The following is a 23,683-nucleotide window of genomic DNA, read 5'->3' as shown; positions in this document are numbered from 1 at the left end:
TTAATTCCGGGCTGTCTATCCTGTCCCATGATCTATAGTTCTGTCTTTGTGCCAGGACCATACTGTTTTGACTGCAGCTTTGTGATATAGGCTGAAGTGGGGGAGCCTGCTTCCTCCAGCTCCATTTTTCTTTCTCAGGATGGCTTTGGCTCTTCTGGGTCTTTTGTGTTTCCAGACAAATATTTAACTATTTTGTTCTAGTTCCGTGGGAAACGTCCTTGGTCATTTGACTGGGCTTGCACTGAATCTGCAGACTGCCTTGGGGGGTGGGGTCATTTGGATAAGGTGGACTCTTCCATCCAAGAGCATGGGAGGTCTTTCCATGTGTTTGTGCATCTTTGATTTCTTTCACCAGCATTTTGTAGTTTTCAGAGTACAGGTTTTGGTCTCTTTAGGTAGGTTTATTCCTAAGTATTTTATTCTTTTCGACGTGATGGTAAATGGGATTGTTTCCCTAATTTCTCCTCCTGATCCTTCATTGTGAGTGTATAGAAATGCAGTCAATTTCTGTGTATTAATTTTGTACCCTGCGACTTTACCAAATTGATGGATGCGCTAACAGTTTCTGGCAGCCTCTTTAGGGTTTTCTAGGTGTGGCATCATGTCATCTGCAAACAGGGATAGTTTTACTTCTTCCTTTCCGGTTGGGATTCCTGTTATTTCTTTTTCTTCTCTGATTGCCGAGGCAGGGATGCTGGTCTGGATGACAATTGCATGTTACGGGGGTGGAACTGAGTTCCTCCAAAAGGCATGTCTCTGTCCTGACTCCTGACACCTGCAGTAGAACCTTATTTGGGAACAGAGTCTGTGCGGATGTGATGAAGGGAAGGGTCTGGGAGGAGGTCCTCCTGGATGAGGGGGGCCCTCCCTCCAAGGACAGTGTCCTCCTAAGAGACACAAGAGGAGACGCAGTCACAGACGAGAAGCCACAGGAAGACAGAGGCAGAGATGGGAGGGAGGCGGCCACCAGCCCAGGGCCGCCTGGAGCCCCCAGACGCTGGAAGAGGCAGGAAGGACCCTGCCCTGGAGCCTCTGGAGGGAGGGCAGCCCTGAGACCCCTTGACCTCAGACACCGGGTCCCTAGGGGAGGGGAGGGTGGAGGGTTGTTGTTTTAAGCCCCTGATGGGGTGCTTAGTGATGGCAGCCTCAGGACAGTGACCCATACTGACAAGTTTCGATCCCATCCGCGGGCCCGGGGAACCCCCCAGTCACCAGCTGGCACTTTCTACACTAAACCAGAGCTACCCTCAGCACGCCTTGTTTATCCACTGTTCCTTGCTGGCTCAGCAAGGAACCCCAGGCTTATGGGTAGGCTCCCTGACCAAGCCCTGGGCTCTGCCACTTCCTGACCCTAAATTGCCCCCTCTGGCCAGGCCTCTCCTTCTGGGGTTGGTGTCTAGGAAAATGGCCTCCACCCAACCTCACCTCTTCTCAGTTAAACAGCATCCAGGTTCTACCTGTGTTCCATGTACTCAGGTGGGGTCGGCCTTTGGCCTTGCATCCCCCAAAACCTGTGTGTTCATTGCACTTAGACACCAGACACACCCTGGCAAGGCTCACTCCTTGGACTCGGTCTTAGCAGAGGGCCGCGGCTTTCTTATGTTCCAGATGCAAAACAGAGTTAATCTGCAAGCCCTGGAGTTCCCGTAGTGGCTCAATGGTAAGGAGCCCAAGATAGTATCCATGAGGACGCGGGTTCCATCCCTGGCCTCGCTCGGTGGGTTCAGGATCTGGTGTTGCCGTGAGCTGGGGTGTAGGTCACAGACGTGGCTCGGATCCCCGGTTGCTGGGGCTGTGGCGTAGGTCAGCAGGTGCAGCTCTGATTCAACCCCTAGGCCTGGGAACTTCCATATGCCGTGGGTGGAGCCCTAAAACACCCAGAAAATAAAATGTTCTGCTCACACCCCCCTCTCCGGGGGGTGGGCTCCTTTCTCAGAGACCCTTGCTCCAGGGCATCTGGGATTCTCAGGGGACCCTCGTGGGTTTTGGCATGGGGTCTGCGCAGCCCACAAGCCCCTCATCTCTGACCTTATTCACCTGGGCCTGGGGGCATCGAGGGGACCCAGAGGGAGGTGTGTCTGTGAAGTGTTATGTCTGCTGCAGTTCCAGGCTCAAAAGGGCTTTTCAGGGTCCCTTCCTTTAAAATATTCTTTTCTGGAGTTCCCTGGTGGTGCAGGGGTTTAAGGATCTACTGTTGTCCCTGCTCTGGCTCCGGTTGGATCCCTGGCCCTGGGAATGTGCACCTGACATTGGTATAGCCCCTGAAAAAAACCCCAAAAAACCCCAAACAATAAAATATCCTTTTCTGGGTGCCAAGCACGTCCGGATATGTCAGCACGCCCTGCGTCTGCATCTGTGTCAGTGGCGCTTTGGGGAGATTTCGCGCTTCACCCAGAGAGGTTTTGACAGCGTCTCAAGAGCAAGAAGGACACCTCGGGGTTCGGGTCACAAGGTCTGAATGAAGACCCCAAGCGAGAGCCAAGTGTCGGGGTGGGGCAGGATCAAGCCCCCCAGGGCCTCTCAGCTCCTTCTCAAATCTTATCTGGATGCCAGTCTCCTGGGCCCCTTTGTAGGGCTTGATGGAAATTGCATGAGTGGTGGCCTTCTGCTTATGGCTAAAGGATTGTCTCACTAGTCATGAAGACATTTGAGGGACTATTTGTTGTTTTATTTATTTTAAATTTTCATCTTTTTTTTTTTTTTTAATGGCTGCACCTGCGGCCTACGGAAGTTCCCAGGCTAGGGGTCGAATCAGAGCTGCACCTGCCGGTCGACGCCACAGCCCCGGCGACACCAGATCCGAGCCGCCTCTGTCACCCACATCACAGCTCACGGTAGCACTGGATCCTTAACCCACTGAGTGGGGCCAGGGATGGAACCCGCATCCTCATGGATCCTGTATCAGGCTCTTAACCTACTGAGCCATGACAGGAACTCCTATTTATTTGGTACATGAGTTAATTTTGATTGGAATAGAGTTGATTTACAATCTTGTGTTCGTTTCAGGAGGACAGGGTATGGATTCAGTCATATATGCATATAAATTCTTTTTCGGATTTGATTCCTTGATAGGTGAGGGCAAAATATTGAGGGGAGTTCCCTGTGCTGTCCGGTAGGTCCTGGCTGGTTTTAGGGCCTCTCTTGAAGCAGCGCAGAGGCGTTAGGAGATGAAAACTGTACGCCTTTCTCTGTCTCTCTGTCCGTCTCTCTGTTGCTGACAGTCGGCTGATCTGTCAAGCGGCTCTGACCAGCCTGTTCACACAGCTGGTGTCCGGGTTCACCCATGAGACAAGCACTTTTGAACTGACAGGGCTGCTGCTTGTAAACTCCTATTTCCTGGCAGGCCCCCAACCTCGGGGGCCCACTCTTTCTTTTCTTTTTTTTTTTCTTCTTCACAGAAGGGTGCTTCACATTCATTAATGCATCCACCTTGCCTGGCTTCCTGCTTCACAGACAGAGGCTGAAGTTGCAGGTGCCATTCTGAGGAGACCTCTGAAGGTGCAGCTTGAAAATGGAAAAAAAAAAAAAAAAAGTCTTGCAAAAGAAGAGCCGAGCCTTCTGGCTTTGGGGCAGAAAGAGGTGTCTGGCTCGTTAGGTGGTGCCAGGAGCTTGGAGAGAAAGCCTCCCGAGGCAGGGAACGCGCGGATCGGGGCCGCATCCTGCCGGGGGGCGGATAGACATTGCGCGGGTGTAGACGGCCGGCGGCATGCAAATCACCTGTGATCTGCTGCGCGCCGCGTGGTGGTTGTGCAGTGGAGGGGAACGTTAACGCAGCGACAGAGAGGAGGCTATGCCTGGGCGTCTGTGCTTAGCCGGGAGCTGAGGTTCCGCGGAGCACGCGCGGGGCAGGTGGCGCGTCCCGGGCACCCATCAGCCGCCCCGCGTCGGGAGTTGGAAGTGGACAGAACGGAGCAGCCGTCCCTCCGGCCACACACAGGTAACGGGGGTCCCTCGGTGGCCCGGAGACAGGGAGCCTGCAGGCTGTGGAGGCTTGAAGGCGTCACGTCCCACAGAAAGAGGGGTCTCAGCCTCAGAGGGGCCAGGGGGCTACCGCCGACGCAGGGACCCTGGCAGGGCGCCCGGCGGGGACAGAGGTCTCGCTCTGGACCCACCCACGCGGGTGGCAGTGGTGGCGGTGTTTTCAGATGTGAGTCACTCTGATCCCCGTCTGGTGCTCTCTTATCTTGGAGGGCACCTTCGAGTCCCTGACGCCCTGGGACGTGGCTGTCTTTTCCTCGCTTCTTTGCAACCTGCTTGGAGAAGTCTTGGGACCGTTTTTAAACTGAGTGGCTTGTTTCCCTATTTTTTTCCTTTTCTTGTCTTCATCTTTTTAGGGCCGCACCCGTGGCATATGGAGGTTCCCAGGCTAGGGGTCGAATTGGAGCTGCAGCTGCAGGTCTACACCACAGCCACGGCAACTCGGGATCCGAGCTGCATCTGTGACCTACGCCGCAGCTCCTGGCAAGGCCAGATCCTTAACCCACTGTGCAAGGCTGGGGATCAAACCCACGTCCTCGTGGATACTAATCGGCTTCGTTTCCACTGAGGCACAGCAGGAACTCCTGTTTTCCTATTATTGGTTGTTTAAGAGCTCTTTATATATTTTGGATTCTGTTCTTTTTTTTTTCCCCAGAGGTGTCTTTCGCAAATCTTTTCTCCCACTCTGTGGCTCGTCTTCGTATGCTCTTGACAGGGTCGTTTGCACCACAGACTTTTTATTTTTATTTTGGGGGGTCGTGGCATGCAGCAGCCTCATGTGGGATCTCAGCTCCCAGACCAGGGATTGAACCTGGGCCGCAGCTGTGAAAGCCCCGACAACCAGGGAACTCCCCAGATACTTTTTAGTGTTGACAACGTCCAACGTCTCTGTGATTTCTTTCATGGATTGTGACTTGGGTGTTGTATCTTAAAAACCGTCACCGTGCCCCAGAGCAGCTAAGCATTCCCCTACATGACCTTGTAGACGCTTATAGTTTTGTGTTTTACTTTTAGATTTGAGGTCCCTTTTGAGTTACAATAAAGAGAATCAGGTGTGTGTCTAGGTTCATATTTTTCGCCCGTGGCTGTGAGTTGTTCCAGCACCACTAGTTGATGGGACCCTCTTTGCTCTGTTGCCGTGCCTTTGCTTTTTTGTCAAAGATGGGTTGACTGTATTTATGGTGTCTCTGTGCTTTCTCTTCTGCTCTCTTGACCTATTTCTCTATTCTTTCATCAATGCTACACTGTCTTTCTCTTGTTCTCTCTCTCTCTCTTTTTTTTTTTAATTTACCTAAGAGGGAATTCTCTGGTGGTCTAGTGGTTAGGTCACTGCTGCAACCCAGGGTTCAATCCCTGGTGTGGGAACTGATATTCTGACATCAAGCTGCTGCACACCACAGCCAAAAAAAAAAAAAAAAACTACCTAGAATATTCCTAAAAGGTGATGATTCTCCTTTTTTTTTAAGGTGAAAAATAGTAGCTATCCAATATGTCTTACAAGCGTGTAATGTTGTGACTCACAATTTTAAAAGGTTAGATTCCCTTTATAGTTTATATGCCATTTATAGTTATTGTAAAATTTTGGCTCTGTTCCCTGCGTCATGCAGTCCATCCGTGCAGCTTATTTCCTTATAATAGTAGTTTGTGCCGCTTACTCCCCTCCCTCATCTTGCCCCTCCCTGCACTGTCTTGATGACTGTAGCTTTGAAGTTGTCAATCCTCCAATTTCGTTCTTGTCTTCCAATCGTGTAGCGACTCTTCTGGGGTTCTTGCCTTTCCCCATAGGCTCTAGAACCAGTTGGTCTATATCCACAACTTAAAAGGAGGCATCAGGATGGCAGTGTCTCTGCCTTGCCCCCACACAGACACCTTAAATGAGGCTCAGAGCCCCTGTTGGAAAGACAGTCAGGTTCTGGTGGGTAAGTGAACTCAGCAACGTCTCAGACACCCTTGCTTTCTGAGAGTTTGAGATTTTATGCTGTGTTTTCTTGGATCCTGTTGTGCCTTTTATCAGCAGACACTGAACCTCTGCAAAGGGCAGGCACAGGGACCATCGTCGTATCATGGCTCAGGAGGAACAGTTACAATACAGCCAGGGCAACAGAAAATAAAACCATGAAGGCACTCAGAAAAAAGAAGAGAGGAGAACCTTTTAGAGTGGGGGGTAGAGAAGGTATTCCCGAACAGGACGCAGAACACAGAACGTGTAAAGGGGAAGAAGCTGTGACAGAAAGATATAAACTGAATGCCATGTGATATGCCACTCACGAAACTAAAAGATGACCTGCAGAGGGCAAAAGCTGATGGCAGCATACATGCCAGAGAAAAAGGGACGTGACTCAGAACAGCCAGCACAACATTGCAGGAGAAGGACACAGTCAGAGGGCACTACCTGACGTGATCAAGACAGTGTGGTTCGGGTGAAAGAGACAAGGGAGCAGAATAGCAAACCCAGAAATAGGTTTGCACAGATGTCATCAATGGTCATCACTAGAAATAGCCGCTACCGTGACCTTAATAAGAGCATTGAGTGGCCAGTGAGGAGACCAATGGGGGTGGGGGTCAGGCTCGGTAGGACAAAGGCATTGCCAACAGGAAATGCCAGTGTGAGAACAAACATGAAAAAGACACTCAACCAACCTCTATGGCCAAAATGAAGATGCAAATTGAAACTTCAGTGAGATGGCACTTCTCACCCATTGGTGGGAAAGATGAAACAGGTTGATGACACATTGTTGGTGAGAATGCAAAAAATGAGATTTCCCCCCACCCCCACCTTATTCTCTTAGCTGCAAACCCAAATGGGCACAGTGTACGTGCGAGGATATTTAATCCATCAGCTTCTGTTTTTTTGGAAGAGATGGTAAAGAGTTACTGTAATTCCTTCTTTTGATGCTGGGTAGAATTCACCAGTGAATCCATCTGGACCTGGTGCTTTCTTTTTTGGAAGGTTATTAATTATCGCTTCTATTTCTTTAATAGAGATAGAGCTGTTCAAAGGGTCTCTTTCTCCTTGTGGGCATTCTGGCAGATTATGTCAAGGCAGTGCTCCACTTCATCTAAGTCACACAACGTGTGGGCATAGAATTGTTCACAGTTTTCCATGATCAGCCTTTCAATGTCCATGGGATCTGTAGTGATGTCTCCTCTTTCATTTCTGACATTATTCATTTGTGTCTTTCTCTTTTTCTTAGTTAGCTTGACTACAGATTTATCATTTTTTATTAATCTCTTCAAGGAACCAACTTTTGATATCTTCCCCCCCCCCTTGAGCTCCAGTTTTTAATTTCATTAATTTATGCCCTCATTTTTATTATTTCTTTTCTTCTGTTCACTTGGGATTTAAATGGCTCTTCTTGTTCTGGTTTCCTAAGGTGGGAGCTTAGAAGGTTGGTTGCAGATCTTTCTTCTTTTCTAATATATGCCTTCAATTTCAAATGTGCACCCCTTTTGGATGGGCAGTTCTACTGCTGGGGAAGTCTTCTAGAAGTCAGTGTCACATGCATGCCCAGAAATGCTTGCAGAGGTGTGTGTTTGCACAGTCCAAAGTTCAGGCCATCCAGCCAAATGCCCACAGGTTGGGGAACAGGGTGAAATGCACCACAGGGCATTCAAGTGTGGAAAACAGCAGAGGGGAACTCTATGTGTGGGATGGGGACATTGTCAGTTTGTATAAAGCGGGAAGGGAGTGGGAGCTGATATGTACAGCATGCAAAGTAAAATTCCTACCTGTGTGGGTGAGTGTGCACACATGCGTGTTTGATGTACACTGAGGCATGTCTGGAAGGATGCTTCAGAGCCAGCATCTCCCAGGGGCCGCCTTGGAGTCGATGGTCCTAAAGGCGAAAAGCATGAGGAGAAGCACAAATACTGCTGTTTCTTTATATTTCTTGACTCAGAGCAAATATGCACATGCTCTCTAATTGGAAGGTCTAAACATTTAGGCAACATTGAAACTCATTGGTACCTGGAATCCCAGAAGAGGCTGCGTTCACTTCTTCTTGGGTGGGAGGAACCTAGGAAGCTGCATGGAGAGGCAGCTTTGACCCTGGTCTTGTTGAGATGTGTTGGGGTCCAGCGTGGAAGGACACTCATGAAAGCAAAAGGGGGGCCTGTGGGGGGGAAGGTGCAGGGTGTGATGCTTCTGGTATGTTCCTCAAAGGGGTCTTGACATCCGCAACCTCCTCCTTGTCCCTCTGCTTCCCCAGCTCGTGCCCTTCCTTTCAAGCTTCTCTCTCCTTCTGTGATTTCTCTGCAGTCGCTCTGGTTCTTGGGATCCCTCCCCCCGAAAGATAGAAAGTCAGAGAGATAGATAATAGGTAGATGACTCATAGAGAGATGATAGATAAAAAATAGATAAGCAGGTAGGTAGGTTGATAAGATATAGGTGAGAGAGAGCGAGAGAGAGAGAGAGTCTCTGATGCTAAGTCAGGGTTTCTCAGCCTCGGCACTATTGACATTTGGGGCTTGATGGCTCTCATGTGGGGCGTCCTGTGCACTGTCAGGTGTTGAACACGGTCCCTGGTCTTCACCCACCACGTGCCAGTGGCTCCCCCTTCTCCCCGTTGTGACAACCAGAAATGTCTTCAGACGTTGCTGAGTGTCTCCTGGCAATGTTGCCTGGGTGAGAAGCCCTGGGCTCCATCCATCGCCTGTCACCCCTCTAGTACCCGTCATGCGTCTAGAGGACCTGTCCATCAAGACTTTTGCAGAAATAAGATTGCGTATGTGAAGGGTGACCCTGGGACCCTGTTGTAAAATGCTGGCCACCCCAGTAAGTTGGCCCAAGGCGGAATTCTCAAGGCTAGTGTGGATCTGCCTCCAGGCATACACCTGTCCCCCTCTCCCTCCCAAGGCTGGAAGGGGCACTGGGTCTGGGCCATGGGGCATGTCCCCCAGCACTGTGGGTCTCTGGTGTAAGTGCTACTGGCGAGACCTTTCACCCACTCTAGGCAGGAGACCTGAGCAGGAGAAGGTCAGGTCCTGCTTTGGGCCTTGGGTGCAGCCTTGGTGGCCAGACTTGGCATTCATTCTGGGCTTCCGCAAAGCTGCTCATCATTTATAGACCTCCCCCCCCCCGCCCCGAATATGTTGGCCAAGAAAAGGGGTCATGGACCATGTGTCGATGTTGCTCGCAGGGCCGTTTTCACACCTTTGCTTCCATCGCCCTCCTCCTCCATCTTGCCCCGAGGCTGTCAGCTTTCTTTTATTTTGCAGGATTGTGGCTTTGGCTTTCTGGAGTCTGTCAGCTAAATTCTTCTTCTTTTCCTTTGCATGGTCCTTCCCCACGGCCCCTGTAACAAATCGCCCCCTACCAGGGGCCTTGAACAACAAAGATCCAGGATCTGTCTGTTCTGGAGACCAGAAGTCTGAAGTCAAGGGGTCTGCTGGGCTGGTTCCTTCTGGAGCGTCCAGGTTGTTCCAGGCTCTCGCCCAGCTGCCGGTGTTTGCTGATGACCCTGTCACATCCATCTCTGCCTCCGTCTCCACGTGGCCTTCTCCCTCTCTTGTGTGTCTGTGTTGAAACGTCCCCTTTCTATAAGGACCCCAGCATAGAGGTCTCAGGTGCTCCTGCTCCAGGGGAACCTCATCTTAACCTAACTTATTACATCTGCAAAGACCCTCCTTGGAAATAGAGTCTTTGCAGGTGTGAGGAAGGGAAGGGTCTGAGAGGAGGTCCTCCTGGATGAGGGGGGCCCTCCCTCCAAGGACAGTGTCCTCCTAAGAGACAGAAGAGGAGACACAGACACAGAAGAGAAGCCACGGGAAGGGTCTGGGAGCAGGTCCTCCTGGATGAGGGGGGCCTTCCCTCCAAGGACAGTGTCCTCCCAAGAGACAGAAGAGGAGACCCAGGCACAGAGGAGAAGCCACAGGAAGATGGAGGCAGAGATGGGAGGGAGGCAGGGCTGCCTGGAGACTCTGGAGGGAGTGTGGCCCTGGGACCCCTTGACCTCAGACGTCTCCTTGTCTCCAGAATGGGGGAGGGTGGATGCTGGCTGTTTAAGCCCCCAGTTTGGGGTCACCGGCTCAGCCTTTCCAGGATCCCCTCCCGGTTAATGATCTGGTTGCCATCTATGGACACACCCCAGTTGACAACATGCTTCACTGGGTCCCTTGGGGCCATGGCAACCCTCAGAGGCTGGTGACAGTCTTGGTGGGGGGGGGGGCATGCCCTGCGTTTTCCCAGCACCTCCTGCATTGGGCAGCTGTGACTTCAGCTTGGTTCCCTCATCCCGAGTCTGTTGAACAAGATCTGCTGGGCGGGAGCTCTCCTGGATGAGGGGCAAACCGCCAGTCTGCTCTGCTCTCTGTGGGCCAGAGCTGCTCAGCCCCTGTGCAGCACATGACTATTCCATGTGACTCAAAGCACTGACCCCGCCAGCTCTCCCAAATGGTGGCCCCCAGAAGCTTTGCAGTGAGGCCCCCAGGGCTTTCCTAGCAAAGTGCTACAACCTCGGTGGGACCAAAACTCACGAGGCAGCTCACACTAGCCAGCGCTGGAGGAGTCAGATTCACAGATGGAAACAACCCCAATGTCCATGGATGGATGGATGATGGATGGATGGACGTATGGATGGATGGATGGAGGACGGATGGATGGGTGGGTGGGTGGAGAGATACACAGAACAGGATCCATCCACATGGCGGAGTATTATGCAGCCGTGAAAAGGAGTGAAGCTCTGACACAGGCTGCCATGTGGATGGACCTGGAACCCACGATGCTCAGGGAGAGAAGCCAGACCCAGAAGGACAGACAGTGTGGGATTCCATTCACAGGAAGTGTCCAGAAGAGATAAATCCACACACAGGAAGTGGGGTCGTGCTGCCAGGGGCTGGGGCGTGACTGCTCATGGGGGCAGGGTCTCCTTTTGGGGTCATGAACACTGTCTACAAACAGATGGAGGAGATAGTTGCCAAACTTTGTGAGTGTGGCCCATGCCACTGAGCTGTGCACGTCAACGGGGTGGATTGTCCGAGTCATGCACTTGAACTTAATTTTCAAACGTGCGTACAGGCGGGCTGGGGCGGGAGGGCTGGGGGTGGCGGCCGTGGTGTGGGGGGCTGTGGGGTGGAAGTGCTCTGGCATGCCAGCCCATGCGGGAGAACCCCCTGAAGTGTCCTCTTTCGCCGGGGGCCTTGAAGCTGTGTAAATATTGAAGACAGGTCAAGGTCAGCTCAGTCAGGCTGTGAAGAGAGGACCAGACAGGGTGGGGCGCACAGCAGCCCTGGGCAGCTGACGCGGCGCGGCAGGTCTGCGTGCACTTTCCCCGCAGGGCTCGTCGGCCGCTCCTCCCAGCCACCTGCCTGGGGCAGCCCCCCTGCCCAGCCGCGTGCCTCGTGCAGGAGCCACCTCTGTGCGCCCGGCGCCTGGCAGGGTGTCTGCTGCCCCCGAGACCGTTTTGCACTCTTTTCACAAAATTTCCATCTTGCCACCCACCCACCCCCCCAGGCCTCCTTCGGGTCCCAACCACAAATGCTGTGGGTTTCAGAGGCGCCAGCGTCTGCGAGACGTGATTTCTTTATTAATCACCCAGGCGGCCGGGCTCTGGGGTCCAAACACCCTCAGGCTGCAGGCTGGGGCTCCAGAGTCTGGGGGTGGGGGGCGCGCAGGTGAAAGCACGGGGCCACCCGGGAGGCAGCGGCTTCCGGGCTGCAGAGTGCCGGCCAGGACCTCCCTCCGCCCACTTGGGTTTCCTGCCACGCTGCTTCCCCTCCCGGCAGCCCGGCAGCCTGCGCGTGTTATGCAAATCCGCTTCTTTTGAAGCACCCACCTGGAGGAGAAGACGGCAGGTGGGGGGCCTCAGCCCTGGGCAAGCAGGAACAGAAAGAATGCCCCCCCAAAACACCTGCCCTGCCCTCCAGGGCACCCCCCACTCCATGGCAGGGCCGTGGCTTTTCTGTCTCCGGTTCTGTCCATTTTCTCTCTTCTCAGACACCCTGCCCCCCTCCCCCTGGCACACAGAAGCCTCCCCCGTTCGGCCCTGTCCCCGGGAAGTGACAGAGGTCGCTCCCTGCCATGCAGCCCCCCGCCGGCGGCACCCACAGAGACCCCCAAGAAGGCCCTGTGCTCCTGAAGCCAAGAATGGATGGACCTGGTCCCCAAGGGGAGCGGGGCCGGCGCCCGGGGTAGACTGGCACCTGTCCGCGAGCTAGCGGAGCGGAAAGCTGCCACTCAAACCGAAAACGGGGCCATTTTTACACGGGTTTGGGGAAGCGCTTTCTGCACATGCTTGGCCCAGAGGGCGAGCTGCTGGTGGAAGAAACACCAGGGCGGGGGTTGTGAAGCAGGATCTGCCGTCCAGGTAAGCTCGGGAGGCAGTGACCTGGCCTCTGGGGTGGCCCCCGGGCCACGTTTGCTGCTCATAGAGGGCGTCTTTGGGGCACAGTCCTGAGCTATGACGGGCACACCTGATGACTGGCGAGCCCCTCGCCTGGATTTCACGATCCCCGGCCTTGGAAACGCCACAGTCAGGTGGCGAAGCGACCATCTCGGACACCTGCAAAACAGCAGAGCGGTCGCCCCCGGCTGCACGGCGAGCGGGGAGGCAAGGTGAGGAAGTCAGACCTTAAAACCCTAAGCGGTCCCAGAGTTTCCGCCCGTGGGCTCCGAGGAGAGACCCCCCCGGGCTGGCCGAGACCCTGCCGACTTTTGCATGACGTGCTGTTCAGCCAGGCTGGCAGCTCTGGCTTCCGAGTCCCAAGCACACGGGGAAAGGGCTGCTCCAGATGTACACAGCCGGAAGGAAACGCCATCCCTGGATTCGACTGGAGTGAATCAAGACGCAGGAGAAGCCGTCAGTCAGACCCAAGAGCTGGCCACAGGGTCCTGGGGACACCCCCCCGCCCCCCGTGCAGGGAAGGGATGCGTGCGACCATGGTTGGGTCACCACAACAGCTCATACGGTGCTGGTGCCGAGGTGCCTGCGGCCACAGCCAGAGGCCATCCGTAGAATAGTGGGGAGGCTCGCCGTGCATGAGAAGGACACGACGGTGGAGCCCGGTGGTGGCGGTCGAGTCCTTCTGAACCCCAGCTCTATGCGCTCCCCTCTTGGAACCCCACTGCCTTTGTCTGCAAAACATGACGCCTGCCTCGCCACTTGCCAGCTCCAAAGCAGAGTCCACGGAATGGATTAGGGCGTGCGTGACCTGTGGTGCAGGCGGTTGCTACGATTTGCATGATCCCATGACCTCCCGCGCGCGGCACTGCAGTGTGACAAGTGCCTGCAGCCCCAGCCTAAGCCATCGGTATACCGGCTGTCTTGGTCAGCTCTGGCACTTCGAACGTCCCAGATGGGGTGGCTTAAACAGCAGGCATTGTTTCTCACACTCCTGGAGGCTGGGCGTCTGGATTCGAGGTGTTTTCAGGGTCGCCTTCTGGTGGGGGTTCTCTTGCTGGCTGGCAGACAGCCCCTTACAGGAACGTGGCATGTGGGACAGACTCAACGCAACTCCACACGTCACTTTTCCTTCCAGCCTCCTAAAGATGTGCCCTCGCCCCCCCACCCTGTGTCCCCACCCCATGGGCTCCAGGTCAAGGGTCCCAAGGCAGGCGCCCTCTTTGAAAGCAAGAAAACACACACGCCGTGCTTCTCTCTCTCCTGTTCCCCCCACCCCGCTGCCGTTGCTGTGAAAGCTCTTTTTCCCTGCATTCAAGGAAGGAGAAACCCAGAATCGCCCAGGTGGATGCAGCACAGGTAAAGAGAAGTGGGGAAGCCAGCACGCGGAGTTTGAAAACCAGCATGAGTGAACTGGGAGCTGCCTTGGGGTTGCCTTTACAGAACAAACCGCAAAGTGAAACTTGGACCCACTGTGCCCAGAAGCGTCTGGGACCCCTTCTCCCTGTTGGCCCCGGTCTCTGCGCTCTGTGCCCGTGTGGATCGAGGGGCCGGTGGTCGGGAGTGGGCTGCGTGGGCAGCTCGGCAGCCTTCTCCATGGACGGAGGAAGAGCAGAAATAATAAACCTTCCAGAGCGCAAGGCTCGGCGTTCCCGCTGTGGCTCGGCTGGTTAAGAACCCGACATGGTGTCCATGAGGATAAGTGTTAAGTGCTGTAAGCTGTGGTGTGTCTCAGATGTGGCTTGGATGCGGTGTGGCTGTGGCTGTGGTGTAGACCTGCAGCTGCAGCTCTGATTTGACTACTAGCCTGAGAACTGCCCTATGCTGCAGGGGAGGCTCTAAAAAGCATTAAAAAAAAAAAGAGTGCAAGCCTCAAGGTGCAGCGGCAGGAGGAGTGGGCTCAGAACCCACTGCCTCTATGGGTGTGCATTTCAGAAGCTCCTCCCTGGGTCTCTCCTCCAGCCTGGCCCCCGCGGCCCCGCAGAGTTGACACTCACCGGCCCCACAAACGTGTGAGCCAATTCCCTGAAATAAATGCTGTTCTTTTGGCTTTTTTTTCTTTTTAGGGCTGCACCTGCCACATACGGAGGTTCCCAGGCTCGGGGGCGAATGGGAGCTGCAGCTGCAGGTCTACACCCCAGCCACAGCCACGCCACATCCATCTACACCGCAGCCTGCCCTGAAATAAATCTTTATATTTTACATTGGCATACGTGTATATGTGCAAATCTATGTGTGTGTGTTTGTAGACATATCTGCGCAGGTGTACACCCTGTTATACACAGTTGTGTGTGTGTGTGTGAATGGGTATATGTGTATATAGACACACATATTGCATTGCATATATGCTTCTGTGTATACATACATACACACACCCCCGTGGCACGTTCGTGTGGGGGGGTGTGGAACGCACAGATATATACATGCCTGTGTGTGTATAAATACACGTGCGTATTCAGTTGCACACAGATATGTGTACAACTTATGTATCTACACACACACAGAAATATGTATATAAATGTAACAAGGTCAGGAGTTCCCTGGTGGTCTAGTGGTTAGGACTCAGTATTTTCACCATGGTGGCCCCGGGTTCAAGCCTTGATCTGGGACCTGAAATCTCCCATCAGGCTGCTTGCTGCACACTGCGGCCAACACGTACATAAATAAATACGTACAGAAACACAAGGATCCACCAGCACTGCGGCTGTGGGGGCGGCCGGCAGCCACAGCTCTGCTGGGACCTGCACCCTGGGAAATGACACGCGCCCCCGGCGTGGCCCTGGAACAGTTCATCAGAATGTTGATAAATGACGCCAACGGGGTATGTGTGCTTAGGATACAGACGTGTGTGAGTAGACTGTGTGTGTGTGTGTGTGTGTGTGTATGGCTCATGTGTGTATGTATATGCCATAGACTGTGTAGTCTATTCTCTATATGCCACACACACACACACACATACACAAGCCACACGTATATGCACACACAGCGCAGAATGTGTACACAGACACATACACACCTAGGCAATGGTGTGTGTGGACACATACACACACATGCAACTGAATGTACGTGTGTGTCTGTCTATATATACACACATACACACACACACCCACACACACACACACACACACACATCTTTCTAACTCCCCACCCTTTCGTTGCTGTTCCTCTGGAGACCCCTGATGATCCAGGGCCGATGGCCTCCTGGGCTGGGGGACAGCTGTCCCCCAGGGGGTCATGACTTTGATGCTGACTCTCATGTTGGGAGACCGTGGGGCGCCACGCCCGCCGGCCCCTCTCCGGCCTCCCCCGGTGTGTGCGTCGGTAGCCCCAGCTCTGGCCTCCGCCTCCCTCCCCCTGTTTGCATGGAGCCCCCCCCCGGTGCCCCCAGGATGGAAGGTGTACGTTCCTGGGGGACAGGACCCCATGCACCTGACAGAGCTTTCTGGGGCCCTCGCCGCGGTCAGGGCATGCCCCCCCCCCCGCCTCTCTCCTTCACTCACGTTGAGGTTGGGTGCTCTCCCCCCCCCCCCGCTGCCTCCTGGTAGCTGTCACATGGGCAGTTTCTCGGGTAAGACCCCTGCCTGGTGGATCCTGTGTGAGCACCTGCCCCTTGGAGCGCCCGGGGACCGTAGGGGGACAGGAGGTGGGACAGGGCAGCTCCCTGCATGGCAGTCGTGACTCCCGGAGGAAAGTCGGGGTCCAGTGATGACCTCTTCTGACCTGGCCCATGGCATCTTCTCACACCTTACTCACGTCCTTGTTCACAGGGCAGACCCGGTGTGTTGGGGGCTGGCATAAGGACAGGTGCCCAGCCCAGGGGTCTGGAGACGGGGGTCTGGCTCCAGGCTGTTCTTCAGCTTGGAAACAGGGTCAGTCTCTTGGTAGCTTTGTCACTTGTACCTTGGCCGCACTCCCCTGGCATCCTCACAGCCCCAACGTTGAAGCCTGTGCACCGGGCCTCACAGCATGGCCCCCATGCTTCCAAGTCACCGGAAGGAAGGAAGTTGCCAAGGAAGGGGCAGGCATGCAGCACCGTGGGTCTGGCACACAGGAGGCAGCGGGGTGGTGGCCGTGTCCTCTAGCCCAAGCAGCAAAGATCACACGCCTGCTGCCTGTGGGGACTAGACGCACGGCTTCCACATCCCCCTCTGGCGGTCTCTTCCCCTCCAACCAGGGTGGAGCAGGGGCAGCTCTCTGAGTTCCCATCCCGGGTCTGGAGGAGCAGCCTGTGGTCGGGGCACAAACGTGGAGGATTTCACGTCTCCCGTTCTGGCCACGGTCTGTGCCAGGGAGGGGGCCGGAGGGAGGGCCAGCACAGGAGGAGCCGGAAGCCGCCCGCCCCTCCCACGCACGCTGCGGCGGGGGGGGGGGACTCCCTCTCCCCTGCCCGTCTCACCCCTGCGCCCCCTTTGCCTTCCAGACCGGCCCCCGCCGCCCGGCCCCAGGATGGACATGAACCTGACGCGCCCCGACAACGCCACCATCCTGATGCTGCGGGACCCGGCCATCGCCGTGGCGCTGCCGGTGGTGTACTCGCTGGTGGCGCTGGTCAGCATCCCGGGGAACCTGTTCTCGCTGTGGGTGCTGTGCAGGCACATCCGCCCCAAGACGCCCTCGGTCGTCTTCATGATCAACCTGAGCATCACGGACCTGATGCTGGCCAGCGTGCTGCCCTTCCAGATCTACTACCACTGCAACGGCAACCACTGGGTCTTCGGCGTGCTGCTCTGCAACGTGGTGACCGTGGCCTTCTACGCCAACATGTACTCGTCCATCCTCACCATGACCTGCATCAGCGTGGACCGCTTCCTGGGCGTCGTGTACCCGCTGGCCTCCGCGCGCTGGCGCCGCCGCCGCTACGCCGTGGCCGCCTGCGCCGGCCTGTGGCTGCTGCTGCTGGCCGCGCTGGCCCCGCTGGCGCGCACGGATCTCACGTACGCCGTGGAGGAGCTGGGCATCGTCACCTGCTTCGACGTGCTCAAGTCCACCATGCTGCCCAGCGTGGCCATGTGGGCCATCTTCCTCTTCACGCTCTTCCTCCTGCTCTTCCTCATCCCCTTCGTGGTCACCGTCGCCTGCTACACGGCCACCATCCTGACGCTGCTGCGCTCGGCCGACCCGCACGGCCGCGGCCAGAGGCGGCGCGCCGTGGCCCTGGCGGCCGTGGTGCTGCTGGCCTTCGTCACGTGCTTCGCGCCCAACAACTTCGTGCTGCTGCTGCACATGGTCAGCCGGCTCTTCTTCGGCCGCAGCTACTACCACGTGTACAAGCTCACGCTCTGCCTCAGCTGCCTCAACAACTGCCTGGACCCCTTCGTCTACTACTTCGCCTCCCGCGAGTTCCAGCTGCGCCTCCGCGACTACCTGGGCTACGGGCCGCTGCCCACCGACAGCGGGGACGTGCGCCGGGACAGCCTCTTCTCGGCGCGCACGCTCTCGGCGCGCTCGGTGCTCAGCGCCCAAGCCGACGGCGCGGACCCAGCCGGCCGGCCCTGCCTCCAGCGCCAGGAGAGCGTCTTCTGAGCCCAGCGCCTGCTGCGCGCCGCGGGGGGGGGGGGGGGGACACGCGGGGACCTCCTCCCTCCCTCCCTCCCCTTCTCCTCGCCTTCCTCCCCCCTCCCACCGCCGCCCCTGCCTCCCTGAGGTGCAGAGGGCCCCCTGGCATCGCAGGGGCCAGCTCGCCGCTGAAGGCACCTGCGCTCCCCTCAGCCCCCGATAGCCCGCCGGGCGGTCCGCCTGACTCATGGCGTGCCCCCACCCCTCAGGACGGGGATGCTGGGGGTCCCTCTGCTCCTGCAGCCTCATGGGCCCCCGGCTTCAGTTTCAGTTCACCTGCGATCCCCTCTGGGCACTGGGATTCCGCCAGGAGGCCACACACAAGCCCGTGTTGTTCCCCCCCCCCACATCGCTGGGTCCCTGCAGGAGCCCAGCCAACACACACGGGGGCTTGCAGAGCAGCGGGTTGTTCTGGAGCAGTGGGAGCCAGGTTTTACTTAAATGTCCACAAGTGGCCACCGTGGAGGGAAAAACGTCTGTCCAGGAGGCGTTGGTGGAGGGTCTGTGGGTGGGAGATAAGTGGCCCGGGGCACGGAGTGTCTGCAGCTACAAGTTGGGCCTCACTGACATGCCTTGGGGTGCAGCTGCCCCCCCCCCGGGGGGGGGCATTCTCTGCCTCCTCTTCCCAGCCCAGAGCCCCGGGCCTCGGCACGTTCCCCTGGCGTCTGGGGTTGCACCTGGCCTGACCGTGGGGTCCTCTGAGGACCAGGTACACAGCGAGCCCTGACCACGCAGCCCATAGGAGGGCCGGCCGCCTGGTCAGCCCCTGGACACACCTGTGCCAGCTCAGTACCTATGCTACTTTGGGAAGATGAAGGGCCCCGTCCCTACAGTGCCCAGGATGCCAAGACAGCAGGCTCCTGGGAGGCTGAGATTTGCCAAAAGTGGGACACTTTGCGTGTTGTGTGCATCCCAAGGAGACACACAGGACTGAGCTCAGGGCTCCCCTGGGAAAGGAAAACAGCCCTTAGCCTGTAAGGTGAGACCTGGGAGGGGCCAGCAGTGGGGGCTCCGGGACCTCCAGGGTGGGGTGACTGTGCGGCACCCTGCGGGCTGGTCCCCGCCATCACTGCTTTGGGAGAAAAGCAGACACACATGTGCTGAAGTGAATAGGCCCCCCCCAACTCCATGTCCACCTGGAATCTCAGAGTGTCACTTACAGAATCAGGGCGGTCCTCCCTCCAAGGACAGTGTCCTCCTAAGAGACAGAAGAGGAGACAAAGACACAGAGCAGAAGCCACGGGAAGACGGAGGCAGAGACGGGAGGGAGGCGGCCACCAGGTGGCCACCGGCTGGAGCCCCCGGAAACTGCAAGAGGCTGGAAGGACCCTCCCCTGGAGCCTCTGGAGGGAGCACAGCCCTGGGACCCCTTGACCTCTGACGTCTGGTCCCCAGGGCTGAGACGAATTAGGTTTGGTGGTTGAAGCCCCCAGCTTGTTCCAGCCACCCCAGGACACACACTGAAATTCTGGGGCTGTGATGCTGGCCCCTGGTTGGGTGATTGCAGGAGGCGCTCGTGCCTGGAGCTGACTCGGGGGTGGGAGTGGGGCAGCTTTGTGGGATCCACCCCCTTGGCCTCGAGGTGCAGCCTGGAGGTCCCTCCCACCCCCTTCTGTCCCAGGCCACACACCTGGGGCGTCCCCATGGAGGACAGGGTCTGAGCCCACCCCTGGGTTTCCTGGGAGCAGAGAGCCCCCTGGGGAGCCTTTGCAGAGATGGCCAGTGACATCCTAGAGAAAGGACTCAAAGCTACAGGCCGAGGAGACAGGAAAAGGGCTGTCCTGAGGGCCCTGGCTTGGCCATGGAGGGCGTGCTGTCCCCCTGCTCTTGCCGAGTGTCCCAAAGCCGAACCCTGGAAAGCCGGATCGCCACTGGGGGGCGGGAACCCTGAGCCAGCGAGCGGCAGCCCTGCATTCTGGGCAGGGACTTCCCATGTCCGATGCTTAAAAAGCTGTGAAAATCTTAAATCACCCTCCCAGGACCTTTTCCTGCTGCTTCATGAATAAGCAACGCGGCTTGAATTCAGGGGAAGTTGGTCTCCTTAGTAACAGCATCTGGGACAGGAGGTCACCCGGTCCAGCTCTGCGGTCCAAATTGCATCACCATCAGCGCTGTTGTTTGGAAGTGCAGCCCCCCTCCGCCACCCAGGCCGACCCACCTCCTGTGACTTTCCCCCCGGGGTCCAACATGCTCTCTGGAATTCTTGGAAATTTCCATCCAGGAGTTGCAAGCTCACGTGACCATCCGCCTGCCTCAGGGGTCTGTGTAAGGCCCCGAAGCAGGGCTTGCCCCTGTTTCAGCATTTTATTACTGCTGTGTGTGCGCATGTGCAGGGGTGTCCCCCCCCCACATCCTTGCTCAATGGGTTGCCCTGTGAAGCCTCCTGGAAAGGGGGGTAACACATCCGTATCTAGGGAGACGTCAGAAAAACCAAGAGACGGCTCTTTGGAGGGTGTGGGGCAGCCAAACACGCAGAGAAGCAAGATCGTGGGTTTTCTAAGTGCAGAGGGCCAGCAGGTGCCTCTGTGGGGCTTCCGGGACCCCTGCCAGCTAAAGGCCCCTCCCTTCTTGCAGGCGACCTACCCCGTTATCCTCCCGCCAGGCCCCCTGGAGCCTCGATTTCAGCAGAATCATGTAGTTCCGAACACGTGGGGTGAACACGGATGGGGCGTGGGGTGGGTGGCATGGAGGCCTGAGGAGGCTCCATGGGGCCTTTCTAAAAAAGAATCCCTCACATGCCCAAGGTATCTGAACATAGGCCCGGGCGGAGCGCTGTGATCGTCCAGGCTTGCTTCAACAGAGGAGCGCGAACGCCGACACACACGTTCACACGCCCGTCGAGGCACACCCCGTGCGCCCGTGCACCCGTGTGCATCTACGCGTCCGTGCACGCCCATGTGTGCGTCTGTGCGTGCGTGGTCGGGGACCGCGCGCAGGCGAGGGACGTCCGCACGCAGAGCGCTGCTACCGAGGCTTCGGTTTCGTGCTGTTTAAAAACATCAGCCTGTTTTTCAAATATCCCCACCCGAACCGGAGGGTTTGTGGGACCACGTCAGGCAAAGATACGCATTGATGCCACATGTGATTGCCCCGTGCTGGAAACCGTCCGCTTTCAGAATTGCTGAGTATAAAAGAAGCCACTGCTCCCGATCCAGCCTTGTTTTTTTTGGTTTTGTGTGTGTATATGTGTGTGTATTTTTTTTGTTTTTGTTTTGCCGTCTCAATTAAAAAAAAAAAAACTCGTAGAAAGCTTATAATATGGACCGTCTTCACCCTGTTCAAACGCACGCGGTTCGACGGCATTAAAGACACGCGTGGCGACTCGCCACCCCCCCACCGTCTGTCCCCGGAACTTTCTCATGTTCCCTGAAAAGGATCCTCTGCCTCGCCCTGCCCTTCCCCAGCCCCCGCCGCCACTGTCTCCTTTCTGTCCGTGTGAATCCGACTCCCGTAGGGACCTCCTGAGAGTGGACTCCTGCCGGATGTGTCCATTTCGTGACGACATCCCTCGGCCTCAGCTCCTCCAGGTGCAGTGACTTAGGGCGAGTTCGAGGAGGCTCCCCGAATCTCCACGGAGCATCTGTAGAAAGTGCCATCGATCTGAAAAGATGCCCGGTACCCAGGGGCCAGCCTGGTCCACCTGGGCTGCTTTCTGCCTCTGGTTTCTGCTTCTGCAGATTTGTCCTCGCCGTTCACGTGACATCAAGGACATTACACGAGGTGCTGGACGTGCTGGCTTTTTCTCCCCACGGCTTTTTGGGGGGTTCATCCGTGGTACTCATTTTCCTCTTTGTTCTGTTGCCTGGGTGATCACTGGGCATCCATCATTGGCAGGTGGGTCTGCTGCCCATCACTGTGTGGGTGGTTTTTATGTGTGAGGCTGTAGACAGGATCCCAGAGACCTTCTTTCAGCCAGATTTTGGAGCCCAGCCTCCAAACAGGACCAAACCCAAACATCCCAAACAGTGGGCTGAAATCACATCTCACCAAAAACTCTGTTCCTGCCACGCTGTGCCACGGACATAGTTTGACCCTCAGGCTTTCACAGTGTCTGGAGGCAATGGCAGGAAAAGTCACCGGAGACTTCTTAAGGAGGTCACAATCACGGGGCCAAAGCAGAGACCACTCAGGGCTGTTAAAAACCTTTAACTTTTAACCTCAGCTTTGTTCCCCCCTAATGTCTTTGGAAGCCTGTGTGATTCCATAAGGCCCATGAGATGCTTTGAGTGCTGCTCCAATACCCCTGTGGCAGGCAGAGATGAAGAAGCCGGGGGTGGGGGTGGGGGGGAGCCCTAAGGAGCAGGTGTGGATGAAGAAGTGCCCCCCTGGGACTTTCAGATCAACCCTAAGCACAGAGAGATTTGAACCTGCCGCAGAGCCTCCTCCTGCACTGGTGGGGACCCAACATCAGCTGGTAATTCCTGCCCAATGGCCCTGCTGCATCCCCAATTGAAGGCATTTATCTTGGCCCAACCACAATTTCGTTCTTGCCTTCGTTGTCACCTTCTGTCATCAGGACCTTCCCAGACTGTCCGTGAAATCCAGCAATACACCTGTCAGCCTGTTTTCCCCACCTCGTCAGCAGTGTCCTGAGAAAAAAGGAAGTTGGGACTTTGGAAGAAAAGGAGAGAGGCTCTCAGGTGGACTGGAACCCCACAGACCGCTGGGAAAACCGGCGAGATTCCAGCACTGGTCCATCCCGTGTCCCTCTCCAGGGACCAGTAACATCTCGGATGGGGGGATGGATGACAGGGGGATGGGGGAACCTAGAACCATCGCAAAATAAACCTTTTTTTTTTTTTTTTTTTGAGCGAGCTGTTGGGTGATGGTGGAACAGGAGTCTTGGGGGCTGGCTCTGGGGACCCGGGGCGGCGGGGGTGAGGGTGGGGGGAGGTGACTCCATCAAAGGAGAGTCTGCACTCGCAGGACACACAGATGGGCTCTCAAATATAGGGATCCTTCCTTCAGTGTGTTTCGCGGTAGCCTTTGCGACACCTGCTGCCATGTTTTGGTGTGCACACAATCAAGTGATGCCAGCCTGGGCAGAGCAGAAACAGGAAGGGAACCTCAAACTCTCAGCCGAGGGGAGGGCAGTGTGACACTGTCTCTGGGGCCACCCCCTGGACCTTTCCAGCCAACTTCCTGGGCAGGTCATTGTCACCACCCTGGGAGATGGTTCTGTCACAGAGATGCTTCCTGGCTGTTGGACTTGATGTTCCCCTCAAATGCCTAGAGTGAGATATAATAATAGTAATAATTACTATAATATTAATAATTATTTAGTGTTATTTAATAATATTATTATCATGATACTCTTATGATATTAATAATATTTAATATAATAATATGATAATATCAATAATATATAAGATTTCTCATAAATAAAATAAGTATACATTATGACATAATTTATTTAATATATAATATTACTAATAATATTAATAGTATTATTGATTTATATTTTATTTATAAATAAAATATAAATCATAAAATATAAATCATAAAATATACATTATAAGATATAATTTAATAAACACGATGACCAATTTATTAATAATTACTTATAATAATAATTATAAGCAACAATTGATTCTTTATTACAGCAATAGCATAATATCTAATAACTGTTTATTGTATTGATCAAAATATTTACTTATTATTAAATTATTCATCATTTGAGAGCAGTAATAACAATAATTATTGAAATGTCCAGTTCACCCATCAGACGAGCGTCCCCCAATGGTAGCAGGTTGGGGCAGGTGCAGTCCACAGGGTGACCTGGAGCCCACGGGGGAGGGGCTCGCTGATGGGTT

General features: G+C 55.4%; 1 protein-coding gene across 3 annotated transcripts in view; it reads left to right on the top strand.

Moving 5' to 3' along the window:
* The window catches only part of P2RY8 (P2Y receptor family member 8), a 45,775-nt gene extending 27,894 nt beyond the window's left edge, over positions 1 to 17,881 (top strand). For 2 of the 3 annotated variants that reach the window (XM_047764327.1, XM_047764328.1), the window contains exon 2: positions 16,735 to 17,881. In XM_047764327.1, the coding sequence (XP_047620283.1) occupies positions 16,761 to 17,837 (1,077 nt within the window). In that variant the 5' untranslated portion in view covers positions 16,735 to 16,760 and the 3' untranslated portion in view covers positions 17,838 to 17,881. Of the gene's footprint in view, positions 1 to 2,923; positions 3,938 to 16,734 lie in introns of those variants that run through there. The other variant, XM_047764326.1, reaches the window with a different exon arrangement.
* Positions 17,882 to 23,683: the final 5,802 nt, after the last annotated feature.

The sequence above is a fragment of the Phacochoerus africanus genome, chromosome X (assembly GCF_016906955.1).
Source record: "Phacochoerus africanus isolate WHEZ1 chromosome X, ROS_Pafr_v1, whole genome shotgun sequence".
Taxonomy (NCBI): domain Eukaryota; kingdom Metazoa; phylum Chordata; class Mammalia; order Artiodactyla; family Suidae; genus Phacochoerus; species Phacochoerus africanus.
Note: the sequence above shows the minus strand (reverse complement) of the source record. Positions and strands in the feature narration are given on the sequence as shown.